Raw genomic sequence first — 27,064 nt, 5'->3', positions numbered from 1 at the left:
CGTGCCATGCCCCTCCTGCTGAGTGTCCAGAAGAGGCAAATCTAGAGATGGAAAATACATGAGCGGTTGCCAGGGGCTGGGAAGGGGAGTGGGAGCCACTACCAAGGGGTTCAGAGTTTCTATCTGGAGGCAAATGTCCACAAAATGACCTGGGGAGAGTTGTTCATTCAACTCGATACACATCCTAGAAACTATGGCATTGTGTGGAGTTGAGAGGGTCAGGTAATTGAGGTCAAAATTTCCTTTATTTGTATTTTCTACAGTGACCCTATATCAACCGTTACTTTTTTTTTTTTTTCACACAAAAAAAATCCATTTGATCTTTTTACTGTTTTTGTATAAGGCTGTATTTTATCTATCAGCTGTCTTACATTGAAGCTGCTGGTTCTGCCATCTTATGAAACAAGCACAGGCCAGGAAACCAGTTCAGTGATTTAAAAGCGCAGGGGCAGAGCCAGCAGGCCCCAAGGGCTCCCAAGGGCCGGGGCAGCTCTCCCCACATGCTCTAGAACGGACTCCTGACAACCACTGAATGAGGGCAATCAAAATTAGGACCACGACTATCAGACACCCGCTTGTCCGCTCCAGCCATCCGCCTCCCGACCAATACCCTTCCCCCGCATCTTCTGCTGTGGGGAATGGGACTCTCTTTCCTGGTTTAGACAGAAACTCTTTCCTTAACTAGAATTTCATCAAGGAGAAACCAAATCCCACACGAAGCACAAATAAAATAAAGCAGCTGGTTTTTTTTTAAATGTTTTTATTAACATTAACTGGTATGCTTATTTGAATATAATTGAGCTAACAGTTTGGTCACTGGGCAAATGAGACATTTCTGAGACCTCACAAAGTGTGCAGTGTGGAGACTGGAACTAGTTGTGTCCTCTTTTCACACAACAGTCACTGCGAGCAACACGGGACATCCGGAGAGCTTTCACTGCCGCTCTATAGGCTCTGCACCGTCAAGGGGAGATGAAGGCAAACACCAGAGGAGGTTCCAGTGCAGCGAAACCCCACGGTCCCCAGGGAGCGGCAGGTACGATGGCAGCAGCGCCCCGGTGGGGGGGGGCAGGGGACCTGTGCGAGCATCTACAGTGCAAGTTGCCCTTCACTTACAAGGAGAACATACACATTCGAGAAACTGATCCTAAGTTGATCCCCAGCCCAGTTCCCAGTTATCTTATCAGCAAACTTTTACGTGGTTCTTTTGTCATCTTATGTGTAAGCTTATAACACACTCTCCTGAGTCAAAGATGAGTTACACTTGTATAAGTAGTTACGGTTTAACAGAAGGTAGTTACAACTTGCTTTACTTTTTAGTAACAAAACAGTATAGATTTAAATGATAGTCTGCCAACGGAGCATAAACATAAGGTAGAGAAGCCAGTCTTCTATGTCTAATGCCAACTAATGTATTTTAGTTCATCAACATACACTTCACGGCCACTATGATGTGTCTAGCACTGACGCCGTATATGTCCAGCAGCTCACTCGGCTTCCCACTCCGAGGCACTGCGGGCACTGCCAGCTGATGGACCAGGATGTCGGGCTCCATGGAGACAGCCGCACAGACAGCCTCCCCGATGCCGCCTGGGGAAACAAAGGACAGCAGGCTCTGTGTTGGTAGCGGCTAGTCAGCCTTAAAGCCCCAAGTATAGAGTCCTTTGAATTTGCTGGTTCCTAGGGAAAAATATTTTTCGCTAGCCACTGACTCATGGAACAGCCCTGACTAGCCAGAGGAGTTCTCATTCAAAACTGTGGGTCTCTGGGGGCGCCTGGGTGGCTCAGTTGGTGAAGCATCTGCCTTTGGCTCAGGTCATGATCTTAGGGTCCTGGGGTGTCTCTGGTCAGCAGGGAGTCTACTTCTCCCTCTCTCCTCCCCCCAAATAAATAAATCTTTTTTAAAAACCCCATAAAACCTGTGAGTCTCCAAATTGCTCCCAGCCACATTACAGCAGGAGCTCTCTCAGCTGGGGCTCCACAGACATAGGGGGCTACAAGCTCAGGTTCTTAAAGCTGTCGGGAACCCCAAAATGATTAAAACAACCAATCAACCATACGGAAAAGAACGACCAGGCAGGCCTGAAGCTGCTAGCTTCAGCAGGGCTGCTTGCAAGGCTAGCGCTTGGTGGACACCTGGGCAATGGGCTGGTGCAGGGCCCTGGGAGCGCATGTTTTCCTCTGGAAGTCAGGAGGTTTGGTGTGTGGCAGGGGAGCCCGTGTGATCAGCACCCAATAAAACCTGAATGCTGAGGTCTTGAGTGGGTTCCTTGGGTCTCCAGTGATGTAGTTTCTCACTACTGGAGAAGGGAAAGCACTCAGCAGGCCCCTCACCGAAGGGAGGGAAGGAGCCACAGGGGTGGGCTTCTCCACAGGTTCTCCTGTGCCTTCTGTCCTCGTGGGCCCCAGTGTGTGTCCTTTCCCTACAATAACCTCAGCTGTGAACGCACCGAGAGTGCTCCTAGAAAATCACTGTGGATCACAGTTGTGCTCTTGGGCCCATGACACACGACCACACGGAACTCCCCACACCCTCATATGCCTCACCTAACCTTCCCAGCCCCCTCTCCCAGGCTCACACAGTTTTTCTGCATTTGCTGTGTTCTCTGCTTGCAAGGCACTATTCCCCTTTTGGGAGGGGAGCAAATTAACCATTCAAAACTCAAGCACAACTGTCAAGATTTTTAAGACCCCTCCCTACCCACAATGCCATCAGACACTCCTCTGTCTGCCACTGAGCCACTCGGCACCAGGCACGGCACTGTCCTGGGGTCACACAACTTGAGTATGGGGATGGCTCCGCCCTGAGGAACACGTGTAGGTGGGTAAGAGACCCCAATAACAATGCGCTTGCAAAGAGCAGTAATAACAGTTGTTGGAGGAGCGCCTGACTGGGTGACACCTGGGGCATGTCATGCTTCCAGTCATGGAAATCAAAAACACATCCTGCCAAAGCCCACTTTCACAATGACCCTCAAGGCCTGCACGTACCTTCTGGGTAGTGGTCCTCCACTGTGATAATACGGCCGCCTGTGGCTCTGGCATTAGAGACAATGGTGGGAACATCCAGGGGCTTAATGGTAAACAGGTCGATGACACGGATAGAAATATCTGGAGAAGAGCAATAGCCAGCTTTGCATGTGAAACGGGACTTAGGAAAAAAAGTCTAAGTGGGGCACATGAGGCAGCCCAAGTCCTACCTCTCCCCAGCTTAAACATCAATGTCCAGCAAAAACCAACTGACCTTGCTTAGAAAGATCTTCGGCAGCTGCTAAGGCTTCGTGCAGAGTAACTCCAGCTCCGATCACTGTGACTTTGTCATTGACACTGTGGCGGACGACCTGGTATTATGCCCCAAGAGCAAAAAAGCTGTAGTTACTGTGTGCAGAGCGCATCTCAGAGAGACTACTACTAGGCTGCTCTTCCTCAGTCCTACCGATTTCACTTAATAATTCACTGTATTAAAAAAGCTGAATCAGTACACTAAACAAGGACATCCTTTTTAAAGATTTTATTTATTTGACAGAGAGAGATCACAAGTAGGCAGAGAGGCAGGCAGAGAGAGAGAGAGGAGGAAGCAGGCTCCCTGCTGAGCAGAGAGCCCGATGCGGAACTCGATCCCAGGACCCTGAGATCATGACCTGAGCTGAAGGCAGCGGCTTAACCCACTGAGCCACCCAGGCACCCAAGGACATCCTTTTTGATAAGTCTTCCTTCATGCTCATTTTTACAAATTCATCTATCATGCTTCATGATTTATGGTGCCTAATCACCAAGTTCTTAGAGAATACCCTTTAGCAAAGAGGGCAGATTTCAAACTGGGATCTGAAAGGCAGTAGGACAGAAGCAGGTCGTACGGGCCACGAGCTGCAGACCACAGACTCAGCGCAGAAGGTCTAGAAAGGCACCACCCCTGGACAACTTGGGACATTTTGTTGGGGCATCTACACAGACTGGACTCTGACAATGAACAAGTTAATGGGGGATCATTTGGGGGCATTTGCAACATGCTCTGTGCCAAGGACCTTGCATGCCCAAGCGCCCTTTTTAAGGCCAGTGCACTGGGGGCTAATTCTGTGGCTGGCAAGAATGAATCTCAGAGTGGGAGGAACTCGCCCAGCTTAGAGACTAGCAGCCAGGCCTGTCTGACATCAAAGCCCACACTCTGAACCGCTTGCTCTTCTGTAAGTGAAGATAGGGCCCTAGCCTTTTTTCAGAGTTTTATTTACTCCAAAGCCACCCAACCAAAGGCATCTGAAATTACTCATTTCAGCCCTTTGTATAGGTTTCCTTGTAGCTTAAGAACCACTGCTGACAGTACAAATATTCAGGGCTTCTAAGCCACCCCATTCTTTGAGAATGTCCTAGCCTTTTCATATATATACATATAAACATGCACACTCCCCCCCAAGTCCTCTTTGCAAATCCTAGCTCTCAAATTACCCATGCATGCCATGCACGTTATGAGACACATTCTCACTCCCATCCTTTACCATTTGGAAACGGACTCCATTTTGTCAGGATGGGGCAACTACTAGGGAGAAGAGAAGACAGGCTTTGAAAAAGCTCTGCAAATCACATGATGTCTCTGAGACGCCCACCCACACCTCCAACCTCAGAGGCAAACAGAGGGCCTTGAGTTTCAGTGTGGGAGTATGGATGGGGAGCAGCAAAAGCTGTAGCTAACACTGGAGGTGAGTACTGCCGCTTTCTCATTCAATAATGCCCAGCAACTGAGTAGCACATCATGGACTGTTCTGCATATACCTGCTTTTTGTGGCCCTAAAGCCAATCACTGCTCAGTCATTCTGAGCACTAGAAACAATGACTTCTGGCTACTGGGGTGCCTGGGTGGTTCAGTCCTTAAGCATCTGCCTTCAGCGTGGGTCATGACCCCAGCATCCTGGGATCAAACTCCATATCAGGCTCCCTGCTCAGCCTTCAAAAAGGCAGGAAGGAAACATGCCCAAACACCTGTAAGCCCTCCACTCCAAGTGGTGGAGCAGAGCCACTTATTTTTGCCACAGACTCCACTGGTTTTCTGCACTCGTGGTCCCGACAGAGGCCAGGTCAATGCCTGGGTCTGAGTTTTGGTCTTGCGGCTCACGACTGTGTATCCTGACTAAGCTGCTCACCTTCTCTCTCATCTACAACTCAGGGCTGCTGCTAAGTCTGTGCTTCTAGGGCTCCTGTGAGAACACAGAAGATCGGGAATGAGCAGTGACGCTAGCGCCTTTATCAGGCCCGTGGGCAATGCATTCATGTTCCTTTTTAAAAAAGATTTTATTTATGTATTTGACAGAGATCACAAGTAAGCAGAGAGGGAGGCAGAGAGAGGGGGAAGCAGGCTCCCTGCCAAGTAGAGAGCCTAATGCGGGGCTCTATCTCCCAGGACCCTGAGACCATGACCTGAGCTGAAGGCAGAGGTTCAACCTGCTGAGCCACCCAGGCACCCCATTCATTTCCCTTTTATTCTTGACTTGGATCTGTAAAATCCCAATCTAATACATCTACTATTAATTTGAAGTTGTTTCTATTATTTGTTTTTTACACCCAAAAAACTCAAGTACCTTTAAGTTTTAACCACTTTATCCTTACAAGTTAAAAAAAAAAAAAGGAAATTCATCTGGAGAAGACAAAACTTTACCTCCACTGACAGTGGTAGAATGTTCCTTTCTGAGCAAAAGCAGGCAAAGGTCAATTAAAACAAACAAACAAAAATGAAGAACAGATCAAGCCTTCACTGTGGGGATAGCTAGTGCTAGCTTCAGACCACTTGTCTCCACATGAAGGGACACTGGAAGACACTGGAGAGCTTTTAAGGCCTTACCTTGGCCTGTCCGATTGCAAAGCTTTCTTGCGGGTCGTAAATAACCGCGGTTTCTGGTCGGCTGGTCCGGACATAGCACATCCCCTAGGGCGTAACACCAGAGCCACATTAAAAAATATCAAACTAAATGTCAACTAATAAACCTGTTTTAAAAAGGGGAGAAGAAAGAAGCTTAAACAGTTCTTTTTACTAAAAACGAAGCAAACGTTTTGGAGTAAAGAATAAGCGTCTACAACCACGGGCAAACAGGTCAGCGTCATCGGATCAGATTACTACCACGCCAGGCAAAAACCTACGCAGGACCCAGGCAGATGCCGCCAGCGACAAACTCTCTGTGCTGTCACATTCAATGGTAGGAAAGCTTTCTTAAATACGCAGACTTATTCGGTCTTCACAGAACACAAATTCAGGCCATAGCACGGACTCACGTTTAACAGAAAGCTAAGTTAAGCAACTCATTTTTACCACAACTTGTAAGTAATACTTCATTCTTAGAAATACCCTACACACTAGAATATAAAAAGAATATTTTACCAATGAGAAAATGTAAGTAAGCATACTCTTGAACACATACCGCATAAATGAATACTCAAGTGTCTGAAGAGTTTCTATAATACTATAAAAGGACATATTAATTTAGAAATACTTGTTCTGTTTATCCCTTCACATCATAAATCAATTCTATTCAGTGTTTTTACCAAGATATAGTTTACTTAAGTGCCGTACTCCACGAATTCTGACAAAGGCATATACCATGTAACCATCACCCGAGTATGAATAACATTTGCACCTGCCAGAAAGTTTCCTCATGTCTCTCTCCACTCTCCCCACCTGAAAAACAACCACTAATTTCTATCACCACGCCTTTGCCTCTTATGAACTTTCGAGAAATGGAAACTTGCAGCACACAGAGGAGATCACTCTATATATGCACAGTCATGAAGCAACTTCCAGGATGTAGTAAGTAAAAAAGTACAGAACAATACACACAGTGTGAGCCCACTTAGGTTTAAAAAAAAAAAAAAAAAAGGCCAAAGAATCCTAGGCCTCTAATGAGCTGGAAATGCTTAGGAACTTGCATAATCTATCCTACCCATGCCAGGGCTGTCTCTGCAGGGCCATGGGTAGGTGCGAGGATGGGTAAGGATGGGAGTCTGGTGACCATCAGTTGGAACACATGAGAAAGTGCAGACTCTGGTCTCTAGTCGTCCCTGCAGCTGGGTTCTAGACAGGAATGAGGGTGAGTGTGTCTGCTGTCCTTGTGTGAAACTTGAGGAGGAACAAGTGGGGCAGAATCCACACTCATGCCCTTCTAAGATGTTCAGAGGGCAGACCAGGTCTGAGGACTCTGAGGTTTGTTTGCAGTGGAGACACTGGCCACTCTTCAGCTTTCCAGTTGTCACAAGGTAGTGACAGCATGAGATGTATCTAAGAGCAGCATTTGACAGCTTCCTGCTGGAGCCTACTCCTGTGACATTGCTGACAGTCCCCCACTTCTTGGAGCCTCCAGAGCACCCTCATTTCTCATGCTGAGCCCTGCCCGTATGGGCCATCAGATGCTGTCTGGCGTTGTTTTGCACTTTCACAACATGACTGTGTTCATGTTTTATGTGTGTCATCACTTTTGAATAATTGTTCTTTTTTGTTTAAGATTTTATTCATTTGACAGAGAGAGAGTAGGCAGAGAGGCAGGCAGAGAGAGAGAGAGGAGGAAGCAGGCTCCCTGCTGAGCAAAGAGACTGATGCGGGGCTCGATCCCAGGACCCTGAGACCATGACCTGAGCCATAAGGCAGAGGCTTTAACCCACTGAGTCCCCCAGGAACCCCCAATTGCTTGTTTTCTTTTTTTTTTTTTATCCTCCAATGTTAACTTCCATAATGAATATCTATTATCTGTATGCTGATAAAAATGGGAGAAACCCAACAATCAGTAGCAAACTAGTATCACACCCCAAAAGCATTTTCTGCCTGAACCAATGTCCCCTTAAAAATACCTTGGTATTGGCCGCCAGGAGAATAGCATGCTCCGTGGAGGTGGCGTCACTTGGATAGAAAACAGTGCAGTTGGGAATGGATCGGAACATGGCCAGATCCTCCAGGGCCATCTGGGAGGGCCCATCTTCACCTGAGAAAGCAAAGCCATAGCTGTGCAAAAAGAAAGTCCAACGTACGCCACAACAGCCTAGCTCTTGCAGCTAAGAAAGGACTATTACTGTGCACGGTGCCTTGCCTGGGACAACTATCTAACCTCAGGACCCTAGCTCCTCTGGTTGGACCTAGAGCCACTGTGTCACTTAGCTGACTGATTTTAGTACTTAGACACACCTGGCCCCAGGCAAAGACTCTGGGCCTGGCTCAGTCCTGAAAAGCTGCGGGCCTCACTCTCCCCCCACTGTGCACATGCCATCTGGCCCATTGAGAGACTTCTCCCAGGAAGTCCCAGAGAGGACTCCCAAAGTGCACTGTTCCCCTCCAGCATTCTAGCAGTGTACACGAACTGTCACATCTACCCTGAGGACCTACGCCACCACAGGCACACCAGGCACCTCATCTTTCTTGTCATTTTTGTCATTCATGAACACAATCTCCTGATGTCTCTCAAGCAAGAAATTACTGGAGACCATTAAAAAAAAAACCTTTTGGTGCAATTTTGCACTCCTCCACCTGTCAGCCATGTTGACCTCTTTCTTCAGACTCTCACGGAGTAACCCTCACTTTCTATCTACTGCTAATACATACCAAATCTCAATCCTTTTCCGACCCCCTGTTTCTCCTTGCTTCCATCTAGCCTATCCTGCCAGGTTAATGCCCCAGAGCTGGATTTCCCTCAGCCCCACTCCTCTGTATCCCACTCTTCAAGGCTTCCATTTCCATCTGACCAGACAGCTCAGCCTAGGCAGAAAGCCCTGGCGATCTGTGCTCCTCACTTCCTGGACTCATGCTGCTTGTCCCCGCTTAGACAAAGGGCACCACACTAAGAGCAGAAAGAAAGTCTGATCGTTGTTTCTCAATGACTGAAAGAGTGGGCACTTTACGGTAACACCAAGAATTCCTCTCAAAAGTAACCCAGAGTGTCTGGAACTTTTAAAATACAACATGGCAGGAAAAAAGACAGATCAGAAATAATCAAACATTATGGAACCCCCAAGTACATTGACAGGTCAACCACTCACATGCTAATCTTTCTTTGTAAAGGAAAAAGGCTATCAAGAGGAGGGTACTGAGAACACATACCAACGGATACCCCACAGTGGGACCCAATAAGATTGATGTTGATTTGAGAGATGGCTCCCATGCGAATTTGATCAAATGCTCGGGTCAAGAAGGCAGCAAAGGTGCTAGCAAAAGCAACGGTCCGACCACGGGTGGCACATCCCAGTGCCACGCTCACCTGCAATGCAAAGGAGACAAATCAGAACAGCCCTGGAACGGCTGCCAGAGAAGCACCATGAATGAATGTGCGGGCTGGCGGAGGCAGGGACATGGCTAGCTGGCTGTGGACACCCATCTAAAGGGGGTCCCTGCTTGGCTCCAAGCAACGGGTAGCAGGAGGGAATGCTGCCTCTGTGCTGACAGATCTTCCTAGCACCTACAGCTGCTGACAAGCTTGGGATACTTCGGACCTAGATCCTTGGTGTCATGGCTGTGACTCTTGGCCTGCTGCCCTCAGTATACCTGGAGATGGTTCTGTCTACTATGCCCTTCCTAGTGGTCCCATAAGGCACCCCACAAATTGCCTGGCTACTCTCTACTTGTTTCCTCAGAGACATTTTTTCTCTAGTTCCTTTGCTTTTTTAAGTGGAAAGAAGAACCATAATATGGGGCTTGCCTCCTGTGCCCAGCAGGCCACTGTCAGTGAGAAGACCCAAGAGGGACACCCACAGCACACGCACCATGTTCTGCTCGGCGATGAAACATTCAATGAAGCGCTCAGGGTGTTCTCTCTTGAATATGTCTGAGAAGGTGGAGTTCTTGGTGTCACCATCCAGCACAATGACTCTATCATTTGCATGGCCCAGCTTGGCCAGAGCCAAACCACATGCTCTCCGAGTAGCTATCTGGAAAAGTCAGTGGAGTTTCTTAGAGCAAATTTAGAAGGAAGGTGAAGTTTTGTGGATTACCAGTTGTCTTCTGTCTTAGAAACAAATTGGTGATTTACCAATAATCTTCTTTAGGGTTTTAAAAATGGGTTGCTAGCCCATCTTAAATCCATACTTGACTCACTGGGTATCAATTCTCAAAAGTAAACTTATTCTTCTGCCCCATTCATATAGTTTACCAAAAAACTTAAATGTCACCAAATGCAAATGCCTGTTGACTTTTTAAACTATAAAACTGGTAAGGCTAACTGCAAAAAAATAAAATGTAAAACTTTAGAATCATGATACCAGTAATAAAAAATTCCATTAGCATATTATTTGACATTGGACTGGATTTATGAATTGATTTAGGGGACATTGTCACATTATTGCATTTTTCTATTAGAAATCAAGGTTGGCACTTCCTCAAAATGTTAAACAGAGAATTACCACGTGACCCAGCAGTTCTACTCCCAAGTATATACCCAAGAGAAAAATGTATCTCAGCAAAAACTTGCACACAAATGTTCAAAGCAGCAGTATTCACAACAGCCAAAAGGTAAAAACAACACAAACATCCATCAAGGATTGAAAAGGTAAACAAAATGTATGGTATATTCATAGAACACTGTACATGCCACAAGGATAGACCTTGAGAACACTGTGCTAAGACAAAGAAATCAGACAAAAAGTTAACATATTGTATGACACTCTTTATAGGAAATATCCAGAACAAGCAACTACAGAAACAAAATGTAGATGAGTACTTTCTGGGCCTGGATGGAATGGACAATGACTGCTAATGAGTGTGAGTTTTTTTTTTTTTTTAATTTATCTGAGAGAGCAAGCAAGCACGATTTGGGGGGAGACGGTCAGAGGGAGAGGGAGTAGCAGGCTCCCCACTGAGCAGGGAGCCCAATTCGGGATTGGATCCCAGGATCATGACCTGAGCCCAAGGCAGATGCTTAATAGACTGAGCCACCCAGGCACCCTGGTGGGGGGAGGTTCTTCCAGGGATGATGGAAATGCTCTAAGATTCAGTGTGGTGATAGTTTCAGGATTCTGTTTATATGCTTAAAACCATTAAACTATACACTTCAAATGAATGATTGTAATATAGGGAGTTATTTCTCAATAAAGCTATTATTTTTTTAAAAGATTTTATTTATTTGACAGAGATCACAAGTAGGCAGAGAGGCAGGCAGAGAGAGAGGGGGAGGAGGGCTCCCTGTTGAGCAGAAAGCCTGATGTGGGGCTCGATTCCAGGATTCTGGGATCATGACCTGAGCCAAAGGCAGAGGCTTAACCCACTGAGCCACCCAGGCACCCCAATAAAGCTATTATTTAAAAAAACAAAGTTTGCTTGTCTTTTTTTTTTTTTTTCATTCGTCTGAACACTTAATGTTTTTTGGAGGGGCAGGAAGGGCAGAGGGAAAGAGAGAGAGAAAATCTCTAGTAGGCTCCATGCCCAGCTCAGAACCTGATGTGGGGCTTGATCTCACATCTCTGAGATCATGATCTGAGCCGAAACCAGGAGTCAGATGCTTAACAAATTGAGCCACCCAGGTGTCCCTATTTTTAAAAATAAACAATTCATGTAGACAGTACAAAATTCAAGTTCTGAAAGGCTATGGAGCAAAGTGACCATCTTCTCCCTGATCTCTTGTCCCCTAGCCATCCAGTACCCTGTCCAGAGGTTGACAGAAATGAGTCTGTGCAGCATCTTGTTGGGAATGGTCTATGAACAAATATCTGTTGACCACCCAGGTGCCTCTATGATGCCTCCTTTTAAGATTTTCTACACAAAAAGAGAATTATACTCTACGGTGCTTTACTTTACTTTAAAGATTTTATTTATTTATTTGACAGAGAGAGACACAGCGAGAGAGGGAACACAAGCAGGGGGAGTGTGAGAGGGAGAAGCAGGCTTCCCACTAAGCCCGATGCGGGGCTCGATTCCAGGATCCTGGGATCACGACCTGAGCTGAAGGCAGAGGCTTACCCTACTGAGCCACCCAAGTGCCCCTGCTTTACAACTTTAAAAAAATTTTAATAATAGGGCATCTGGGTGGCTCAATCAGTTATGTGTCTGCTTATGGCTCAGGGTCACGATGGGGGGGTGTTCCCTGTTTAGCAGGGAGTCTGCCTCTCCCCTTCCTCTCCTTTTGCTCCTCCCTGCTCATGCTCTAATAAATAAATTTTTAAAAAAATTTTAGTAATTTGGGCAAATTCTTAGCTTCTATTCCAGCTGGGTCATTTCCGTTTCATCAGCATTCAAAGCTGCAATCTTCATTCTTTTTTTTCCCCCGCACAGCGCTCATCATAGCACATGCCCTCCCCAATGTCCATCCCCGAGCCACCCCATCCCTCCTACCCCCCTCCACTCCAACAACCCTCAGTTTGTTTCCTGGGATTAAGGGTCTCTCTGGTTTCCTCGTTTCATTTTTTCCTCTCTTTTCCTACGATCCTCTGCCTTGACTCTCAAATTCCACTTATCTGTGAGATCATAGTTAATAGTCAATCTCTGATTGACTTATTTCACTGAGCATAATACCCTCTAGTTCCAACCAACGACATTTATTTTAGAGACACATCTGCATACTTCTGTAGGATAAATTCCTGTGAGTTGTACTATTGGTTCGAAGTGTGTGAACAGTTAAAGTGTTGCCAAAGTGTCCTTCATTAATATGTGTTTTTTCCTGATCAACACCTTTCTTCTGCTTTTTAATTTGCTTTCTAATTTCTTGAGTTGTCAAAATTCATTTGTTTTAACCCATATTACCAGACCAAGAAAACACAAGCAACACTATAAATGTCTCCAAATAAAGAAAGAAAAGAAAAAAGGATTAGAAAATATTTCCTTCCTCTTGGGCTCATCACCTTGTTTCCTTAGGTCCTGAAGACACTGCCTATTTTTGTATTATACCAAAAGGCAGGATATAAAAACATGGCAAAAGGCTTTATGGTCAGGGTTTCATGCCTAATTTGTTTCCTTTTTGCATTCCTCTTTGATTAATTGACCTACTTCTGTTAATCTAGGGAGTAAATTTAAAAACTTGACCCAGGGGTGCCTGGGTGGCTCAGTGGGTTAAGCCTCTGCCTTCGGCTCAGGTCATGATCCCAGGGTCCTGGGATGGAGCCCCACGTCAGGCTCTCTGCTCAGTGGGGAGCCTGCGTCCCTTCCTCTCTCTGCCTACTTGTGATCTATCAAATAAATAAATAAAAATCTTAAAAAAAAAACAAACTTGGACCAGCCAGGTCCCCACCCTTAGACCAGACACAAAACAGTGGCAGTTTCAAGCTCATAAGACTGCCAAGACCACAAACTGAATTTTGCAAGCAAAAGCTGTGCAGTACTAGGTACTAGTAAATACCTAGTATTATTAAGTACTAGGTACTAGTACATTTTCTAGTAAGAAAATTCAGACCTAAGTTTGAAATGAAAGAATTAAATATCAGATATACTAAAAGAGCACCTGGGTGGCTCAGTCCATTGACCGTCTGCCTTTGGCTCAGGTCATGATCCTGGGGTCCTGGGATCGAGTCCCATACTGGGCTCCCTGCATTGGCCTCCCTGCTCTGCTCAGTGGGGAGTCTGCTTCTTCCTCTGCCCCCTCCCTCCCATTCATGATTGCTTGCGCTCTCTCAAAAATAAGTAAAATCTTTAAAAAAATAATAAAAGATGGGGCGCCTGGGTGGCTCGGTGGGTTAGGCCTCTGCCTTCGGCTCAGGTCATGGTCTCAAGGTCCTGGAATCGAGCCCCACATCAGGCGCTCTGCTCAGCGGGGAGCCTGCTTCCCCCTCTCTCTCTGCTTGCCTCCCTGCCTGCTTGTGATCTCGCTATCAAATAAATTTTAAAAAATAGTAAAAGATACTAAAACCACCTCTATTACTTATAACCTTTAAGTTATATGTAATGCAATCTAATAACTGGTTCATCCACGGAGATGAGAATACATGAAGAGTCCGGTCATGTATTTTAAAAAAGTGAGAACAATATAGTTTGCCTACCTGCTCGCCGACTTTGTAAGCAGGCGGAGAGCTCATCTCTATATCCGTGATGTTAACTTGAGGCGAGTCTTCAATAGGGGGTTTTGGGTCAAGATTCTTGTTAGTCTGTATCTGGCTCTCAATTAGTTTGATAATTGCATCAGCTCTTTCCTTTGGCATTGGCTTTCCATGCCAATTTTCTGCGTCTTCAACACCTGCAACCCAATAAAAGACATTCATTCCTTAAGTATAAGTAATTGAGTGTCTGTGCACCACAGACTCACAGGAGCAAAAACCTGACAAAAAGGGAGCCTGAGCTGTTACTGCAGCCCCACAGGACAGCCTGAAACATCCCAGCAGCTCTCGAGGGAGGCCTCTGGCCCACATACTGGTGAATGGAGGGAAGAGAGTCGGGAGATGAGGCTGGAGAGACAGGCAGGGCGGACCTTGGAAGATCCTGTGGGTATGAAGAGTTTGGGTTTTGTCAGAAGCAAGACAGGAAAACACAGAAGAATTGGGAGAGGGGAGGTGACTGGTCAGTTCTTAAATGTATAAAGATTGCCACAGTGGTCACGTGGAGACTGGCCTGGGGAGACTATAATTAAGGAGTGAAAGACAGGTCTGAGCATAGGACATAGCAGGGAACAGGACTGAGATACACTTACTGTAGGAGCAGAAGCCATTAGAACTGATGACAGGCCGGATTTCCATGTAGGGGCCCATAGGGGAGAGGTGAAGGCAAAGAGAATACCCAGAATTCTCCCAGGAGCAAATTGGTTCAGTGATCATTCACTGAACTGGGGAACCATAGTTAAGACTGTGTCTTAGGGGAGTCACAGAACAGTTTTATTCTAAAGCACTGATGAAAACACGGAGCAACCACACACCCTTTGCAAGTCTTTATACTTGAGTAAGTTCAGGTGTCGGCTTTGAAATCTGCAAGAATTTAAGACTTTCAAAATGCCCTTCCTTCCCTGACCCTCAGTTCCACAGGTGCTGCTTCTCTAGTTCCCTGTGTGTCCTCCAAGACAGCATGGGCACAGGCGATGGTGCCTGCACATATGCAGGCCCTTATTGGCTTGTCTGTTTATGTGCACAGTAGCACTCTTTCTCACACTGCACTTCTGTGTGGATCACTCTCTACCAGTTCTCTGATGGACGCCCTCCTAGCCACTCCCTCCGGCATACAAAAAATCATTGCTCTTGCACTGGGCGTCTGGGCTTCCCCTCTGACCCTAATCAGTCCTGCTACCTATAAGGGCCAAGGGAAGCAAGAGCCTCCAGCACATATTACAGGTATCATCACTGAACACTAAGCCAGTTGGCCTGCCTTGCCATCATGAGCCTCCTTCTGCCACATTGCTATGCACACAGATGTTTTTAATAACCCTGAGCAGAAAAGAAACATTTGCTTACTTGGAATGCCCCGGCCCTTGAAGGTCTTGGCAACCACAGCAGTGGGCTTGTTCTTCACCTGACTTGCCTGCCAGAACACCTGGCACAGCGCCTCCACATCGCGGCCGTCCACCACGTAAGTATTCCACCTGCCAACCCAGGAGAAGGCCAGGTTACAAGGTGAATGGGGGACTGGGCAGAAAGAAGGTGGCATAAAATAGGACACAGTTACCCAAAGGCTTCACAGCGCTTCTGATAGACTTCTATGCAATGCTCGAGGGGCAGGGCGCCACTGTGGCCCAGGCGGTTCACGTCGAAGACGGCCACAAGATTGTCCAGATTGTAGTGGGAAGCAAAAGCCAACGCCTCCCAGACGGAGCCTTCAGAGGACTCGCCATCTCCCATGAGGCAGAACACGCGGTAGCTGGGGCAAGTCAAGAAATGTTAAGAAAGACTGTGCTCAGCGATCTTCTGGGTCACTCAGGCAAATAGATATCATGGAGGGAAACAAAGGAACAAATAGTTGCTTCACATTGTCAATTCTGTCCAAACTGGACAGTTACGGAAACACAGCTTTAATAATTTGGACCAGGGCACCTGGGTGGCTCAGTGGGTTAAGCCGCTGCCTTCGGCTTGGGTCATGATCTCAGGGTCCTGGGATCGAGTCCCACATCGGGCTCTCTGCTCACCAGGGAGCCTGCTTCCCTTCCTCTCTATCTGCCTGCCTCTCTGCCTGCCTCTCTGCCTACTTGTGACCTCTGCCTGTCAAATAAATAAATAAAAATCTTAAAAAAAAATTTGGACCTCATATGATGGACTTCAACTTTGGCAAGTTTTCTCATTCTAACATCTTTCCGCCACTTCTCTGCGATCCACAAACAAGAGGGGATGGGGAGTAAACAGTCCCCTTAAACACCCAAAATGACATTTTATATATAATTTCTCAGTAAGCTTCATTTTAAGCATTACCGTCTTCTATTTCTGTTCTTACAAATTTATTTACGATAATCGTAACAATCAAAACAGTCTGCTTCAGGAGCGTATATTCTGTTGTAAATAGTAAATTTTCCCCTCAACAAAAACACAAAAAATGTTAATACCAATAAAATACCAATACCATGCCCCACAAAAATGCTTCAAAATTTAAAAAAATTGATTAAACCACAGAATAGGGACTAATAGAGGCAGTCATGAGAGATGAAAGAGGCCCTGTAGAAAAAGAACTCTTTTGATTATTTAAAAAAAATTTTTATTATTTCTTTAAAAGATTTTTATTTATTTATTTGACAGAGAGAGAGATCACAAGCAGGCACACAGGCAAGCAGGGGTCAGGGGGAGCAGGCTCCCCACTGAGCAGAGAGCCTGATGTAGGGCTCGATCCCAGGACCCTGAGATCATGACCAGGATCATGAGATCATGACCTGAGCCAAAGGCAGAGGCTTAACCCAAACCCACTGGGCCACCAGGCGCCTGAGCCCTTTGATTATTACCGTATGTGTCCCCTGTGCAAGTGCACCAGCTAGTCACTGTATAATGAAGCTCACGGAGAGATGAAAAACAGAAAGCGATCATTCTTGGAAAATAATAGAAGTAAACCAGTTTCTATACTGCAGAACCTAACCAGAGAAGCTAGAACAGTTTACAGAAACATGATTTCTTTTCTGCTTGAACATTTGGTAGTCTGAACTTTCAAAACAATTATTAACTTCCCAAACTAGTAAGCCATAAATAAAGCCAAGGTGCCTGAGGAATGGGGTGGAGCCAGGTAAGCAGTTGCTGGGTAAGTGCCTCACCTTGCTTTGTCAAAGTACTTGCCAGTATATGCCATCCCGCAAGCGGCCCCCAGTCCTTGCCCGAGCCATCCAGTTGCCACATCAACAAACGACAGCCTCTGTAAGAGAAGGGATCAAATGAACCTAGACGCACAGGCTGTTCTTTGGAATGGCCCCTTCCACACTTTAGGGTATCTAACTCTTTCCTACACTTACAGGCACCCCAAGTCTCAGATCAACATCACCAAGACGGGGGGGGGGGTCACTGTAAATCCAAGTCAACTGGACCTGTGAGGACATCCAGACTGACAATTTCTCTACACACAGTAGCTTCAACAGAGCCCAGGAGCAAAGCAGAAAACGTAAGCACGAGCCTTGCCATTTTTCATAAGGTCTTTTATCTAATCATGAACAAACCAGATGTTCAATCTTTTTGGAGAATGTGGGTTCTTAAATAGAAACCAAAAACACTGAAGAAGATTGCAATTTCCCTGGTTTGTAAAACCTCAGGTCAAATGAGATTTCAGAAGTGGTCATCTAGAAATGTCAGAAATGAATCACTACACCACTACTCTTCCTCTCCCCTCCTCCTGTGCCTACGCACAAGCTATCTTTAGCTCATGCAGAAAATACCCTCTGGGTGCCACAGGGCGGTGCCAAAGGTCCCAAGCTTCCAAAGAAACACTGAACTTATTCAGTGCTTCCCCTGCCACCACCTTGAACTGGCCACATCTTTTGACTTTGTCACTGCAGTGACCTCCAAACTCCCCCCCCCCCAGAGCTATTCTCAACACAGCCACCAGGGGGAGCCTGTTAGACCTTTTCTGCCCACCACCCTGCGGAGACTGGTCCAAGGTCTCTCCAACTCCTGCCAATCAGAGCCCAAGTTCCTGCACCAGCCTGTCCACTCCGCCTCCATCTGACCTGCTGATTATCTAGGTTTCTTGTTTCACCCTTCTCACAATGCAAGAGTCAGCTCCATTCAAGCAAATCATTAGGTGGTTGTTGCTACCAAAGACGGGCCAAGGGGACTTGTTAGTCTCATCCCTCCCCGTCCTGCTCCACCCTATCTCTCCGGCTCCTCCCGGGGTTCTTAATCTTCTCCAGCTTTTCTTCACATGCTTTGTGCCCCTAGAGACTCCCTCTCTGTTCTGTATCCTTAGCCCAGCAGAACCCTCCCACTGAAGCTCTGTCTTCCACCCGATGGTTCCTAGTGTTACTCCCATAAGGTCTGGCCCCCAGTTGTCTGTGTGCCCTTGGACTGAGTCTGGGCTCTGCACTCAGACCCACTCTGCTTCTCTCTGGCTTTAAAGCGGACAGGTAGCCCACTTCTTCAAGGCTTCTTCATTTTTTGGGTACAATGAAGAACCCCTGTCAGGCAGCAGGGGGCTATAGGACTGATTGAGAAAACTGGCAGGCACCTGCACCATACCTGGCACCATGAAAGTACTCCCACATGGGCTCCCTTTTCTTCCGTAAGAATCCTTATGCTGGGTGTAGAGGGATACACTCAAACTTTAGGGGGGACAAGAGCTAGAATAAAAACGCATATGAGGTACTGTGTGCACTCAGAAAGACTTCCTCCTCAGGTGGGATTTCTCACCTTTGTTCTGGCACAAAGTATGCTTGAAGAACAAGTTTTTAAAAGGCCTTTTTTTTTGGTTTCTACCCTGCCTGCTTGACTGAAGAAAACCACAGCCATTAAAACAAAAGCAGGGACGCCTGGGTGGCTCAGTTGGTTGGACGACTGCCTTCGGCTCAGGTCATGATCCCGGAGTCCTGGGATCGAGTCCCACATCGGGCTCCTAGCTCCATGCGGAGTCTGCATCTCCCTCTGACCTTCTCCTTGCTCATGCTCTCTCTCACTGTCTCTCTCTCAAATAAATAAATAAAATCTTAAAAAAAAAAAAAAATAAAACAAAAGCAAAGGCCTAGTGGTGGGGATTGGCGGAAACACAAGACCCTCCCCGCAAGCTTCCACAGTGATTCACAGCCAGCAATCCTGATACTGCTAGGCCATAACGGTGGGCCTACCACAGTTGTCTGCACTGCACGTTCATGCCCCAGGAGCACCAGCTGTGAGGACCTCAGCTCCTTTGCTGTAGCAAGTCCACTTAGTCCATTCTCAGCCAATGCCAAGGTGGACTACGCTATATGCTTTCCCCTTCCTCCTAATTCTGTTTCTTCAATCTGATGAGCATTTACATTCTGACAGCTACACCGTGCCCAGCCTGCTACTGCACACCAGACAGCCTCTTCACTGCTCAGGCCAATGACTGTGAACACGATAGCAGCAGTTATGTGATACTCTAGCCATCTGACTTTTTAAACCAGGAATCTGAATGTTCATACTGTGTTTGTACATCTTCATTTGTTTGCATTTTATTGTGAAGGAAGGTCAAGCTTATAGAAAAGTTTTGAGAATAACACAATGAAGTCCATATACTCTTCACCTTGATTCACTGCCAATGGGCCATTTTTGCTTCATCATCATCTTTCTACACACACACTCACAAATTTTAGTTTATTTTTTTGCCAAACCTCATTTGAGATTACGTTTCAGACCCCAAGACATGGCCAAAATTATGACCCCAGATACTCCACTCACACCCATCTTCTGACTTTATTCTTTTTTAAGTAGGCTCCATGTCCAGTGTGGAGCCGATTATCAGGTTTGAACTCACGACCATGAGATCAAGACCTGAGTTGAGATCAAGAGTCAGACACTCAACTGACTGAGCCACCTAAACACCTGTCTTTATTCTTTAAACTAATTCCCACTGCCCACATATGGGGTTTCTGTTTGTACATGGTGCTGTACCAATTGAATTTTAAACATTTTGCTTAGGACACAGCAAACTTTCAGATAGCATCAAAAGAACTGCATGTTCTGCTAGGTTGACCTTGCTTTTAAATTACTGCTCTTTCCCGTTCCCCCAAATCACGAAGTACCTGGTATTATACTTAGTGTAATGAGAAAGACCCCCATACTATCAGATCAGATCCACAGATAGGGAAAATAAACATAATTGACAAGTGGATGATCTCTCCCCAAATTAAGCTCAATTTTCCTTGAGGCTCAAGTAAGTCAGATCCACTGCTGCCCACCTCTATCCAGGTGGCAAAGTATTAGAGCATGATAGGTCAAGGGGGGCTTTGGTGCTAGGTGGGATAAGGCAGGGCACCAAAGATGGAAAAGAAGTGGAGCCAGTTGCCATTAAGTCATCCTTCCCACCACTGTAATCCTTGCTGGAACACTTTTTAGATCTTTGTGAGATGCTATGGTCTGAATATCTGTGCCCCCCAAAACCTGTATGTTGAAAACCCAAAGCCCAAGGTGATGGTATTAGGAGGTAGGGGAGCTTTGGGTGTGATTGTGATTATGTCACAAGGGCAGAACCCCACAGAATTAGAACCCTTATAAAAGAGAGGCCCTAGATAGATTACTTCCCCTTTTGCTATGTGAGAATATAATAATAAATCTGCAACCAGGAAGAAGACCCTCACCAGAATGTTACCATGTGACCCTGACCTTGGGCTTTCAGCCTCCAAAAACTATTAGAAATAAATTTCTATTGTTTATAAGCCACCCAATCTGTGGTTATTTTGTTATAGCAGACTAAACGGACTAAGACATGAGGCAAAGAAGGAAGAACCAAAAATATAAACAGAGCCCATTTCAGGCCTTGTTGCCATACAGTAGCTTTTAAAATGATTTTTAAAAAGTAAGCATCTGAACAGGCCCTGGGCTCCTGTGCTGGCTTACCTTGGAGAGGATGAAACGATCATTGTCTGCATTCTCTGGATCCTCCTGTTTGTATCTCATGATGTGGAAGAACAGCACGGACATGATCTCGGCAGCACTGCTGCATGATGTGGGGTGGCTTAAAGACAGACACAGCACAGGTCATTTCTCACAGGTAAGTGACTCACCAGGGACACGGTACAGGAGGAGACCTTTTAGTACAGAGACTCCTCAGACTGGAAGCAGCAGTCATTTCTCCTAGGCATCGAAGAATCCAGTCAAGGAAAAGGGATTCAGGGCGACTGCCTCCCAAGTTCATGACTTTTAAGGATGCTGTAAGGCCCAGTAACCTCATAACCTCTCCCCGTGGAGAGAAAGATCTTCAAGACTACCCCCCTCTATCAATGGAGCACCTGTATACTTGGGGCAAGTTCACCTACTGACTCCGTAAGCACTTGAGTATTCTTTAATCTATTTGAGTTTATCTGTGATATCATTAAGTAAAAACACCATGAAGCAGAAATAAACCCATGCGTACATGAAAAACTAATATTTGATAAAGGAGCCAAGAATACTCAATGGAGAAAGAGCAGTCTCTTCAATAAATGGTGCTGGGAAAACTGGATAGTCACATGTGGAAACATAAAAATAGAAATCCTACCTTACACCACTCACAGAAATTAACTTGAAATAAATTAAGACTTAAATGTAAGACCAGAAACCATCAGATGCCTAGAAGAAAGCAGGAAAAAACCTGGACATGGGTCCTCATACTGACTTTTTTGGGGGATAGGATAACTAAAATACAAGGAACGCAATAAAAAACAAGTGGGACTACATCAAACAAAAATACTTTCTAAAAAAAGACTTTATTGTCAGAGAGAGACCGGGCCGGGGGGGGGGGGGTGGGAGGTGGCTGGGAGAGAGAACACAAGCAAGAGGAGTGACAGGCAGAAAGAGAGGGAGAAGCAGACTGCCTGCCGTGCAAGGAGGCCGATGTGGGATGAGATCCCAGGTCCAGCTCACGTATGTTAACAATCTCTTCTTTCAAAGTTCACTATTAGAAAATGGAGACTTAAACCTTTTGCCTTGCAGGTATTCCCTAAGTGGATAAGGTTTTGTTTTTGTTCTTTTCAAACGATTTTGTTCATGGGGTGCCTGGGTGGCTCAGTAGGTTAAACCTCTGTCTTCAGCTCCGGTCATGATCTCAGGGTCCTGGGACTGAGTCCCGCATTGGGTTCTCTGCTCAGCGGGGAGCCTGCTTTCCCCTCTCTCTCTGCCTGCCTCTGCCTGCTTGTGATCTCTCTGTCAAATAAATAAAAATCTTAAAAAAATAAATAAAAAGATTTTGTTCATTTGACAGAGAAAGAATACAAACAGGCAGAGTGGCAGGCAAAGGGAGAGGGAGAATCAGGCTCTCTGTGGAGCAGGAAGCCTGATGCAGGGCTTGATCCAAGGCCATTGGGATCATGATCTGAGCCGAAGGCAGCCACGTAACTCACTGAGCCACCCAGGCGCCCCTAAGTGGGTAAGGTTTTAAAAATTGTTAGGTATCTTTAAAATTCAAATGAATAAAAATTACTAGAAAAATCTTGTACAAAGCCAAACCACTATTAATTTTGAAGATGAAAAAAGCAAGAAGTGTAAAAGAAAATCCCAAAACATGCAGGTCTTTAACTCATGTAAACTGTACTTTTAATATCAAAGCTCAGGGTGGAAAACAAGATTTTAAAAAAGATACCATGCAGAAAATTCTATTCCACTAATACAGAAATTAGAAATCAATAAAAGAAAATTGGAAAATGCACACATTTGTGGAAATTAAGCACTGCACTCTTAACCAATGGGTCAAAGAAGAAAACAAGAGAAATTAGAAAGTACTTAAAGAAAAATGGAAATAGAAACACAGCGTACCAAATTTCATGGAATACAGCAAAAGCAGTGCTAAGAAATTGACAGTTGTGAGTGCTTACATTAAAAAAGTAAGATCTCAAGTCAAACCCCTAACTTTACAACCTAAGAACCAGAAAAAGTAAACCCAAAGACACCAGATAGAATAATAAAGGTTAGAACAGAGAGACCAAGAAAACCACAAGAAAAACAAAAACAAAGGTTGGTTCTTTGAAACCAACAAATTAACAAATCTTTCTGCTAGACTAAAACCAAAAAAATTTAGTTTTTAAATGTACTAAAGCGGGGGCGCCTGGGTGGCTCAGTGGGTTGAGCTTCTGCCTTTGGCTCAGGTCATGATCTCAGTGTCCTGGGAGTGAGCCCTGCATCAAGCTCTCTGCTCAGCAGGAAGCCTGCTCCACCCCCCCACCCCCCCCCCCGCACCTACTTGTGATCTCTGTCAAGTAAATAAATAAATAAATATCTTTCAAAAATATGTACTAAATCAGATTTGAAATTACTAATTAAAAAAAACTATTTATTTGACAGAGCAAGTGCAAGGACGAGCATGCACAAGCAGGGGGAAGGGCAGGCAGTGGGAGAGGGAGAAAGAGCCTCCCTGCTGAGCAAGGAGGCCAACGTGGGACTCAATTCCTGGCCCCTGGGATCATGACCTGAATGGAAAACAGTTAATGAGCCACCTAAGCGTCCAGTGAAATTACAGATTTTATTTCAGAAATGAAAAGACAGTATTACCATTGTACAAAAATAAAAAGGACTATGCGGTACCATGAAAAACTACGCCAATAAATCAATTAAAGTACAACTTGTTTCAGGGCACCTAAATAACTCAGTTCACAATCCCAGGGTCCTGAGATCAAGCCCCACAATCCGCCTCCCTGCTCAGCGAGGAGTCAGCTTCTCTATCTGCTGTGCCTCCCACCGACCCTCCTGCACTCGTGCTTCTCTGCCTGCCCCTTCCACTTCATACACTCATGCTTCTCCACCCTCCCCTCCTCCTCCCTTCGTGCTTCTCCGCCCCTCCCACCTCCTGCACTCGTGCTTCTCCGCCCTTCCCATCTCCTGCGCTCCTGCTTCTCTCCCCTCCCCTCCCCCTGCCTTCGTGCTTCTTGGCCTTTCCCGCCTCCTGTACTCGTGCTTCTCCGCCTGCCCCTTCCCCTTCGTGCACTCGTGCTTCTCCGCCCTTCCCGCCTCTTGCACTCGTGCTTTTCCGCCTGCCCCTTCCCCTTCGTGCACTCGTGTTTCTCCGCCTGCCCCTTCCCCTTCGTGCACTCGTGTTTCTCCGCCTGCCCCTTCCCCTTCGTGCACTCGTGTTTCTCCGCCTGCCCCTTCCCCTTCGTGCACTCGTGTTTCTCCGCCTGCCCCTTCCCCTTCGTGCACTCGTGTTTCTCCGCCCTTCCCGCCTCTCGCACTCGTGCTTCTCCGCCTGCTCCTTCCACTTCGTGCACTCGTGTTTCTCCGCCCTTCCCGCCTCCTGCACTCGTGCTTTTCCGCCTGCTCCTTCCACTTCGTGCACTCGTGTTTCTCCGCCCTTCCCGCCTCCTGCACTCGTGCTTTTCCGCCTGCTCCTTCCACTTCGTGCACTCGTGTTTCTCCGCCCTTCCCGCCTCCTGCACTCGTGCTTTTCCGCCTGCTCCTTCCACTTCGTGCACTCGTGTTTCTCCGCCCTTCCCGCCTCCTGCACTCGTGCTTTTCCGCCTGCTCCTTCCACTTCGTGCACTCGTGCTTCTCCGCCTGCCCCTTCCCCTTCGTGCACTCGTGTTTCTCCGCCCTTCCCGCCTCTCGCACTCGTGTTTCTCCGCCCTTCCCGCCTCTCGCACTCGTGCTTTTCCGCCTGCCCCTTCCCCTTCGTGCACTCGTGTTTCTCCGCCCTTCCCGCCTCCTGCACTCGTGCTTCTCCGCCTGCCCCTTCCCCTTCGTGCACTCGTGTTTCTCCGCCCTTCCCGCCTCTCGCACTCGTGTTTCTCCGCCCTTCCCGCCTCTCGCACTCGTGCTTTTCCGCCTGCCCCTTCCACTTCGTGCACTCGTGTTTCTCCGCCCTTCCCGCCTCCTGCACTCGTGCTTCTCCGCCTGCCCCTTCCCCTTCGTGCACTCGTGTTTCTCCGCCCTTCCCGCCTCTCGCACTCGTGTTTCTCCGCCCTTCCCGCCTCTCGCACTCGTGCTTTTCCGCCTGCCCCTTCCCCTTCGTGCACTCGTGTTTCTCCGCCCTTCCCGCCTCCTGCACTCGTGCTTCTCCGCCTGCCCCTTCCCCTTCGTGCACTCGTGTTTCTCCGCCCTTCCCGCCTCCTGCACTCGTGCTTTTCCGCCTGCTCCTTCCACTTCGTGCACTCGTGTTTCTCCGCCCTTCCCGCCTCCTGCACTCGTGCTTTTCCGCCTGCTCCTTCCACTTCGTGCACTCGTGTTTCTCCGCCCTTCCCGCCTCCTGCACTCGTGCTTTTCCGCCTGCTCCTTCCACTTCGTGCACTCGTGTTTCTCCGCCCTTCCCGCCTCCTGCACTCGTGCTTCTCCGCCTGCCCCTTCCCCTTCGTGCACTCGTGTTTCTCCGCCCTTCCCGCCTCTCGCACTCGTGTTTCTCCGCCCTTCCCGCCTCTCGCACTCGTGCTTTTCCGCCTGCCCCTTCCCCTTCGTGCACTCGTGTTTCTCCGCCCTTCCCGCCTCCTGCACTCGTGCTTCTCCGCCTGCCCCTTCCCCTTCGTGCACTCGTGTTTCTCCGCCCTTCCCGCCTCTCGCACTCGTGTTTCTCCGCCCTTCCCGCCTCTCGCACTCGTGCTTTTCCGCCTGCTCCTTCCACTTCGTGCACTCGTGTTTCTCCGCCCTTCCCGCCTCCTGCACTCGTGCTTCTCCGCCTGCCCCTTCCCCTTCGTGCACTCGTGTTTCTCCGCCCTTCCCGCCTCTCGCACTCGTGTTTCTCCGCCCTTCCCGCCTCTCGCACTCGTGCTTTTCCGCCTGCCCCTTCCCCTTCGTGCACTCGTGTTTCTCCGCCCTTCCCGCCTCCTGCACTCGTGCTTCTCCGCCTGCCCCTTCCCCTTCGTGCACTCGTGTTTCTCCGCCCTTCCCGCCTCTCGCACTCGTGTTTCTCCGCCCTTCCCGCCTCTCGCACTCGGTGCTTTTCCGCCTGCCCCTTCCCCTTCGTGCACTCGTGCTTCTCCGCCCTTCCCTCCTCCTGCTTTCGTGCTTCTTCGCCTTTCCCGCCTCCTGCATTCGTGCTTCTCCGCCTTCCTGGCCTCGTGCTTCTCCCTCTTCCCCTCCCCCTATCGGGCGCCGCGCACTCTCAAAATCTTTTTAAAAAACCTTCAGAGATATGTAAAAAAAAAAACTAAGAAGTTTCTAGAAACAGAATTCAGTAAGGTGGAACAAAGAAGAAATAGAAATTTTTGTAAAATACTGTCCGTGCCCAATATGGGCTCTAACTCATGACCCTGAGGATCAAGAATCAAATGCTCTACCCACTGAGTCAGAGACCCTAAAAATAAATTCCAAATAAACCCATAACTAATAAAGATATCGATTATGTAACCAAAAACGCCTCTGCCGAAGGAAACTCTCGACCTGATGGCTTCGCCAGCGAATCCTACCAAATAGCTAGGGAATTAACATCAATCCTCCTCAGACGTTTCCAAACAAAGCCGAGAGGACATCCGCCTCCCTCTGAGGCCAGCACGGCCCTGAACTACAGCCACACAAGCACCCCGCACAAAGCCAACATCCGTGAAACACACCGACGCCGAAGTCCTCACAAAATGCTAGCTGACCGAAAAGCCTCGCTTTCGCCAATTCTCCCTCGCCCCTCCCTTGCTTCTGTTCCGGCCCCCAGGCGGCATCGGAACGGCATCGAGGACGACCCCCCACCCGCTCCCCCTGCCAGCGCCAGCCTGGCCGCGCTCCCCGGGACTCATCCCCGCTAGGCCACGCCGTGTTCTGGGCTCCTCCCTGCTACATGCCGGAGGCCCTGAGAGTCGGGGCCGCCACCCTCGCCACGGGCGGCGCGGCCTCGGCACCCCACGGTCCCAAACGGGGCTTCTACGACTGAGCCCGCCCAGCCCCCCAGGGCTCCCTTCACCTCAGGTTTCCTGTCGCCACCAGACTGGCCGCTTGAAGCCACGAGGAATTGGGATGAGGAAACCTTACCCAGAGCTCGAAGTGCACGTGGCCCTGATGGAGTGGATGCGCAGGCGATTGGCCATGTCCCGCAGCACCTGCACAGTCTTCGCGTCAGGCTTGGCTTCCTCGGCGGCCGTCGCGGTGCTCGGCTTAGCATCCGCCATCGCTACTGCCGCGGTCGGTGTCTGACGAGCGAATGACGCTGGCTGTGTGAGGCTGCGCTTTATGGCTCCTGCGGGGT

The 27,064-nt window shown here is 47.8% G+C and overlaps 1 protein-coding gene and 2 long non-coding RNA genes across 5 annotated transcripts in view; 2 read left to right on the top strand and 1 right to left on the bottom strand.

The window, feature by feature from the left end:
* LOC131821342 (uncharacterized) overlaps positions 1–1,623 on the top strand; it is a 2,704-nt gene extending 1,081 nt beyond the window's left edge. The window contains exons 2-3 of one of the 3 annotated variants that reach the window (XR_009349879.1): positions 901–1,036; positions 1,487–1,623. This is a non-coding gene — a long non-coding RNA (uncharacterized LOC131821342). Of the gene's footprint in view, positions 1–900; positions 1,037–1,421 lie in introns of all 3 variants that reach the window. The other 2 variants (XR_009349880.1, XR_009349881.1) reach the window with 2 other exon arrangements.
* TKTL1 (transketolase like 1) lies at positions 1,033–27,064 on the bottom strand. The gene is made up of 13 exons (XM_059157388.1): positions 26,851–27,064; positions 20,833–20,950; positions 17,088–17,185; positions 15,527–15,718; positions 15,316–15,443; positions 13,921–14,114; positions 9,724–9,888; positions 9,065–9,221; positions 7,825–7,955; positions 5,831–5,914; positions 3,245–3,341; positions 2,992–3,111; positions 1,033–1,590 (listed from the first exon to the last, which is right to left on the bottom strand). Exons 1-13 carry the CDS (start codon positions 26,985–26,987, stop codon positions 1,418–1,420), a joined length of 1,794 nt encoding a protein of 597 aa, XP_059013371.1. The 5' UTR covers positions 26,988–27,064; the 3' UTR covers positions 1,033–1,417.
* Positions 5,913–10,252, top strand: LOC131821343 (uncharacterized). The gene is made up of 2 exons (XR_009349882.1): positions 5,913–6,182; positions 9,026–10,252. It is a non-coding gene; the product is annotated as an uncharacterized LOC131821343 (long non-coding RNA).

Source organism: Mustela lutreola, chromosome X (genome assembly GCF_030435805.1).
Source record: "Mustela lutreola isolate mMusLut2 chromosome X, mMusLut2.pri, whole genome shotgun sequence".
Lineage (NCBI taxonomy): Eukaryota > Metazoa > Chordata > Mammalia > Carnivora > Mustelidae > Mustela > Mustela lutreola.
Note: the sequence above shows the minus strand (reverse complement) of the source record. Positions and strands in the feature narration are given on the sequence as shown.

Excerpts from the sequence above, each read along its gene's own strand:
- TKTL1 (XM_059157388.1), bottom strand. The coding sequence starts at position 26,987 with ATGGCGGATGCTAAGCCGAGCACCGCGACGGCCGCCGAGGAAGCCAAG. Across the intron at positions 9,889-13,920 it reads CTTACAAAGTCGGCGAGCAG|ATAGCTACTCGGAGAGCATG; the intron begins GTAGGCAAACTA and ends TGACTTTTCCAG. Across the intron at positions 9,222-9,723 it reads TCATCGCCGAGCAGAACATG|GTGAGCGTGGCACTGGGATG; the intron begins GTGCGTGTGCTG and ends TTTGCATTGCAG.